The 7,028-nt window shown below is 46.8% G+C and overlaps 1 protein-coding gene across 1 annotated transcript in view; it reads left to right on the top strand.

The window, feature by feature from the left end:
* Positions 1-830: 830 nt before the first annotated feature.
* LOC311103266 (epsin-3-like) overlaps positions 831-7,028 on the top strand; it is a gene marked incomplete at its 5' end in the record, with an annotated part of 38,721 nt that continues 32,523 nt past the window's right edge. Inside the window, one exon of the mRNA XM_084144800.1 lies at positions 831-839. Coding sequence (XP_084000926.1) covers positions 831-839 — 9 coding nt within the window. The remainder of the gene's footprint in view (positions 840-7,028) is intronic.

Genomic DNA, 7,028 nt, shown 5'->3' with positions numbered 1-7,028 from the left:
GAAGACGGGCTATGTGCACAATGCCCACAAAATGAGGTGGAAACTGAGCTGCACTTCCTAACCTCCTGCCAAATGTATGACCATGTTAGAGACACATTGAAGAACACCATTGTAAATACAACTTATATTTATGTTTATTTATTTTCCCTTTTGTACTTTAACTATTTGCACATCATTCCAACACTGTATATAGCCATAATATGACATTTGAAATGTCTTTATTCTTTTGTGAGTGTAACTTTACTGTAAATATTTTATTGTTAAATTATGTTACATTTTAGTCATTTAGCATACGCTCTTATCCAGAGCGACTTACAGTTAAGTGAGTGCATACATTTTTATTTTTCATACTGGCCCCCCGTGGGAATCGAACCCACAACCCTGGCGTTGCAAACGCCATGCTCTACCAGCTGAGCTACATCCCTGCCGGCCATTCCCTCCCCTACCCTTGGCCCCCTCCCCCACCTCTCCCTCTCTCGCTCTCTCTCCCTCGGTCGTGCAATTTTACCGTGTGTGCTCAGGGGGGTTTCTTTGCCATCTTCGAGCACGGCGCTCGTGTGTTTGTGTGTTCAGTCTCATGCACACACAATAAACTTTTCTACCGGACACCAGATAGAATTTCAAAGACACCTGCACCGAAAACAATAATATTCGGAACATTCCTTCCGGACATAATCGTGAACTGCTCTGGAGATCCTTTTTCGTTTGTGGCTTTTAGTACCCTTTTAAACGAGTTTATTTTTCATTCGAAACAGGAGCTCGGAAACATGTTAAAGAGAGGAGGTATTTCTTTTGAAAGGATCCCGAAGTTGGGAAGCCAATGACGCGCGATGCAAGAGGTAAGTAGGAAAGGGGTTTCGGGAAACTGTCCGGTTGTTTAGTAGACGTGATTTTCGGTTTGTTTCAGCAGTTTGTTGGGTCGGTTTAATCTTTAACTGTTAGCACCAATAGCTGAGTCACTGTTATGCTCTGTGCCTGTCTGGCTGGGCTCGCTGCTCTGTTCTGCTGTTTTGGGAAACTGGGCCCTACTCTGTCCTATCTGACGCAATGTGCTGCATGATGTGGGTTCATTCGCCCCAGTTTATACCTAAACTCGGAGGGCGAAACTGATACCTTGGACAAGGGCCATTAATAATAAAAAAAATTGCTTGCGAAGCATCTAGGATATAGTTACAAGCTTGTTAAAACGGTAGACCCAGGTGCTAGGTTGGGCAGACACTTGTCAACAGTAAGGATAGCAGGACAAGAAAACTATCCCCAATTGCTTAAATCTGACACACCTATGATGTTAAATCATGAAGGCTATTGTAGGCGGTTACTTTGGCATATGGCCGATAAGCCTACTCATTCGTTACAATGTAACAAACTACAGCAAGGTGTCTGAACATTCTTTACAATGGAGCCAATTCTGAAATCAATCCAGAGATGGACTATTGTCAGAAATTATTTGTGGGCCTCTTTCTACGGTTTTTAACATTCAAATGAAACCATGATCCCACCTGCATTACATAAACTAATGTAGGCCTACCTGTGTCACACCCATGGATTTACAGGTCCCGACCCACCAGTGCTGTATATACTTGCAGGTTTTTGATCCTACATCAAAGAATAGGCCTGTAACATGTTTTCATGCTTAGTCATACATCGTTTATAACTTTTATTCTACTTGTGCTCATGCAGGGTTGGAGTTATGTTTCATCAAGGGCTAGGTCATGGTCTCTCAGTTGTATGAGGGAATCATTAGGTCCTCTTAGAAGATAGCTGTTAAAGGGGCAATCTGCAGTTGTTGGTTTGTCAGACCAGCCCTATTTGTCTGTGAGTATGAATGAAGTGTGTGTGTGTGTGTGTGTGTGATGTGAGCTGTCTACTGCCCACTGCTTCTCATTGACCCACTGACTGAATGAGAGAAGGCGATGGTACCCTGTAGGCATGACAAGGTGGATATAGGGTAGACAGAAGCGTAGTTCAATCCTCAAGCCTGCATTATGGATGGAGTGAGGAAAGCGAAAGGAAATACAACCCATTCCTAATTTAGATAGAAAACAGAGGCCTAGCTAGCCTGAGTGCTGCAGCTAGGACCTAGCCTGAGTGTTGCAGCTTTTTGTCTTATTTCTGTGTAAATCCTATGGCGAAGGTTCCACCTAGCTTATATAAGAGGCCAAGAGGTAGATTCTAGAGATTGGTGTGGAAGAACTTGACTGGGCTGCACAGAGCCCTGACCTCAACCCCATCAAACACCTTTGGCCTCTTATATAAGCCAAGAGGTAGGTTCTAGAGATTGTTTCTGGACTGTATGTGAAAGGACCATTGGAGATAGTGGTAGTGGTCATCTGACCCTACAGGAAGCATCCCATGGCTGGCTGTTTTCATCAGTCACCAGTCTATTTCCATCCAGGACTATGACACTGATGTTACTGTTTCAGCCACATGGCCCTATACCACAGCAATGGAGGCTAGGTAGACCTACTGAGTCACGTTCTTATTTTAGTTAGTTACCTGTGAACTCTCCCAACATTCGTAAAGTTAGCAGGCCGGAGGCCAGCGTTCATATGAGAATTTGGTTCTGGGTTACAAGATTTTTACATGGAAGTGTACTTTATAAGGGGTTTATAAGGGGTTTATAAGGGGTTTATTAGTAGTACATATCTATAATCTATATACCAGTCTTGTCAAACCAGGTTTTGCAGTGAAGCACTACTTTTCCCTGGTACTTTGGTAATGGTACCAGATTTTTCAATCACATTGACAATACATTTGAGAGGGCTTCAGCAGGATCAATACATTCAAGAGGGCTTCAACTGGATCAATACATTCAAGAGGGCTTCAGCTGGATCAATACATTCAAGAGGGCTTCAGCTGGATCAATACAAGTCAATAGCACCAATTCTAAAAGACACCATCTACACTACATGACCAAAAGTATGTTGGTCATCTCATTCCACAATCATGGAGTTGGTCCCCTCTTTGCTGCTATAACAGCCTCCACTCTTCTGGGAAGGCTTTCCACTAGATGTTGGAATATTGCTGCGGGGACTTGCTTCCATTCAGCCACGAGCATTAGTGAGGTCGGGCACTGATGTTGGGCGATTAGGTCTGGCTCGCAGTCGGCGTTCCAATTCATCCCAAAGGTTTTTGATGGGGTTGAGGTCAGGGCTCTGTGCAGCCCAGTCAAGTTCTTCCACATCGATCTCAACAAACCTTTTCAGCATGGACCTCGCTTTGTGCACGGGGGCATTGTCATGCTGAAACAGGAAAGGGCCTTCCCCAAACTGTTGCCACAAAGTTGGAAGCACAGAATCATCTAGAATGTCATTGTATGCTGTAGAAGATTTCCCTTCACTGGAACTAAGGGGCCTAGCCCGAACCATGAAAAACAGCCCCAGACCATTATTCCTTCTTACAGTTGGCACTATGCATTGGGGCAGGTAGTGTTCTCCTGGCATCCGCCAAAACCAGATTCGTCCGTCGGACTGCCAGATGGTGAAGCGTGATTCATAATTCCAGAGAACGCGTTTCCACTGCTACAGAGTCCAATGGCGGCGGGCTTTACACCACCATAGCCGACGCTTGGCATTGCGCGTGGTGACCTTAGGCTTGTGTGCGGCTGCTCGGCCATGGAAACCCATTTCATGAAGCTCCCGATAAACAGTTATTGTGCTGACGTTGCTTCCAGAGGCAGTTTGGAACTCGGTAGTGAGTGTTGCAACCGAGGACAGACATTTTTTATGCGCTATGTGCTTCAGCACTCGGCGGTCCCATTCTGTGAGCTTGTGTGGCCTACCACTTCGCAGCTGAGCTGTGTTTTGCTCCTAGACGTTTCCACTTCACAATAACAGCACTTAGAATTGACCGGGGCAGCTCTAGCAGGGCAGAAATTTGACAAACTGACTTGTTGGAAAGGTGGCATCCTATGACGGTGTCATGTTGAAAGTCATTCTACTGCCAATGTTTGTCTATGGAGAATGCATGGCGGTGGGCTCGATATTATACACCTGTCAGCAACGGGTGTCCACATACTTTTGTATATATAGTGTACCATTCACCATCCGCCAGCCTTCAATCCTAAAGCCTCTAGAAGTTTCAGACATGGAGACCTACAACCAGGCCAACTTCTGACTAGGTTAGAGGCTTGATCCTGAGTTAGAGGCTTGATCCTGAGTTAGAGGCTTGATCCTGAGTTAGAGGCTTGATCCTGAGTTAGAGGCTTGATCCTGAGTTAGAGGCTTGATCCTGAGTTAGAGGCTTGATCCTCAGTGTGTTTGCTCCACAACGCTTTGTTTAATAGGTACGGCTGAATTATGAGAGGAAAGTTACTGGCGTGATGGTGATGTTTTGGCTGACTCGGGGCCCTGGCAGCATGGTGGTAACATTAAGTAGTTTGGTGTAGTGGTGTCTGGACTGACTCGGGGCCCTGGCAGCATGGTGGTAACATTAAGTAGTTTGGTGGAGTGGTGTCTGGGATGACTCAGGGCCCTGGCAGCATGGTGGTAACATTAAGTAGTTTGGTGTAGTGGTGTTTTGGCTGACTCAGGGCCCTGGCAGCATGGTGGTAACATTAAGTAGTTTGGTGTAGTGGTGTCTGGGCTGACTCAGGGCCCTGGCAGCATGATGGTAACATTAAGTAGTTTGGTGTAGTGGTGTCTGGGCTGACTCAGGGCCCTGGCAGCATGGTGGTAACATTAAGTAGTTTGGTGTAGTGGTGTCTGGGCTGACTCAGGGCCCTGGCAGCATGGTGGTAACATTAAGTAGTTTGGCTGACTCAAGGCCCTGGCAGCATGGTGGTAACATTAAGTAGTTTGGTGTAGTGGTGTTTTGGCTGACTCAGGGCCCTGGCAGCATGGTGGTAACATTAAGTAGTTTGGTGTAGTGGTGTCTGGGCTGACTCGGGGCCCTGGCAGCATGGTGGTAACATTAAGTAGTTTGGTATAGTGGTGTCTGGGCTGACTCGGGCCCTGGCAGCATGGTGGTAACATTAAGTAGTTTGGCTGACTCAGGGCACTGGCAGCATGGTGGTTACATTAAGTAGGTTGTTGTAGTGGTGTCTGGGCTGACTCGGGGCCCTGCAGCATGGTGGTTACATTATTAAGTAGGTTGTTGTAGTGGTGTCTGGGCTGACTCAGGGCCCTGCAGCATGGTGGTTACATTAAGTAGGTTGTTGTAGGGGTGTCTGGGCTGACTCGGGGCCCTGCAGCATGGTGGTTACATTAAGTAGGTTGTTGTAGTGGTGTCTGGGCTGACTCGGGGCCCTGCAGCATGGTGGTTACATTAAGTAGGTTGTTGTAGTGGTGTCTGGGCTGATTCGGCACCCTGCAGCATGGTGGTTACATTAAGTAGGTTGTTGTAGTGGTGTCTGGGCTGACTCGGGGCCCTGCAGGATGGTGGTTACATTAAGTAGGTTGTTGTAGTGGTGTCTGGGCTGACTCGGGGCCCTGCAGCATGGTGGTTACATTAAGTAGGTTGTTGTAGTGGTGTCTGGGCTGACTCGGGGCCCTGCAGCATGGTGGTTACATTAAGTAGGTTGTTGTAGTGGTGTCTGGGCTGATTCGGCACCCTGCAGCATGGTGGTTACATTAAGTAGGTTGTTGTAGTGGTGTCTGGGCTGACTCGGGGCCCTGCAGGATGGTGGTTACATTAAGTAGGTTGTTGTAGTGGTGTCTGGGCTGACTCGGGGCCCTGCAGCATGGTGGTTACATTAAGTAGGTTGTTGTAGTGGTGTCTGGGCTGACTCGGGGCCCTGCAGCATGGTGGTTACATTAAGTAGGTTGTTGTAGTGGTGTCTGGGCTGACTCGGGGCCCTGCAGCATGGTGGTTACATTAAGTAGGTTGTTGTAGTGGTGTCTGGGCTGACTCGGGGCCCTGCAGCATGTTGGTTACATTATTAAGTAGGTTGTTGTAGTCCATACCAGGGCTGTTTTGTTGTTATATTTTTCTATACCCATTGTTTCTTCTAAAAGACTGGACACAGAAGAGAGTGCATCATTTTTTACCAGAGTGTATGTAGTTTAAGTCACATCACTGTTCATGGGGTGCTGCTGGGCTGAAACAATCTTGTACTAGTAAAGTAGCTCCCGCACAATGAATTGCTCCAACATGTATGTTTATAAGTTCACAATGTTTCTATCCGATAAGGATCTTCGTCAGGTCTGGGACAGGGATGTGTTGGAGTGTGCATACAGGTGAGCCCTATGCTTTCCTATTACAGTAGTGTAACAGGTTTGTCCATAGCTGTTTGGTAACTCTCACCTTAGGGTGATGATGGAATCCTGTCAGAAAAACAAGCAGGGGGTGGGCTCCTCCCTGTCTGTTGTGATAACACAACTTTCAAAGGAGAAAGTGCCTATGATTCATCCCAAATGGCACCCTGTTTCCTTCTGGTCAAAAGTAGTGCACTATATAGGGAATAGGGTGCCATTGGCCCATAGGGCTCTGGTCAAAAGTAGTGCACTATATAGGGAATAGGGTGCAATTTGGGATTGGACCCTAACTGATTCTTTTTACACCCTCAAAATTGACAAAGGCCGTAAGCTTAATAAACAAGTGATACTGGCAATGGCAGTGTACAGGATTTTATTTTCTAGGCATGCGTCCCAAATTGCACCCTATCCCCTATATATCCCCTTATAGGCTTTGGTCAAAGGTAGTGCACTATAAAGGGCTATGTCCTTGCGGTTTAGTCCCCCTCCTCAAAACTAATATTTGTATTCCTGTAAAAAAATAAACGTCCTTTTGTCCTTCATGATTCTGAAATGGCTGACTGGACAGAGCGGGAGGGAAGAGCGTCTATAGTCAGCTCTCTGTGTGTGGTCAGGTGCCACCATGTCTCTCTCTCTTGCTCTCTCTCTCTCTCTCTCTCTCTCTCTCTCTCTCTCTCTCTCTCTCTCTCTCTCTCCCTCTCTCGCTCTCCCTCTCTCTCGCTCTCCCTCTACTCTCTCTCTCTCTCTCTCTCGCTCTCCCTCTCTCGCTCCCCTCTACTCTCTCTCTCTCTCTCTCTCTCTCTCTCTCTCTCTCTCTCTGCTCTCTCTCTCTCT

The sequence above is a fragment of the Coregonus lavaretus genome, assembly GCF_964263955.1.
Source record: "Coregonus lavaretus genome assembly, chromosome: 28".
Lineage (NCBI taxonomy): Eukaryota > Metazoa > Chordata > Actinopteri > Salmoniformes > Salmonidae > Coregonus > Coregonus lavaretus.
The sequence above is the reverse complement of the archived record's forward strand: the minus strand, read 5'-3'. Positions and strand labels throughout refer to the sequence as shown.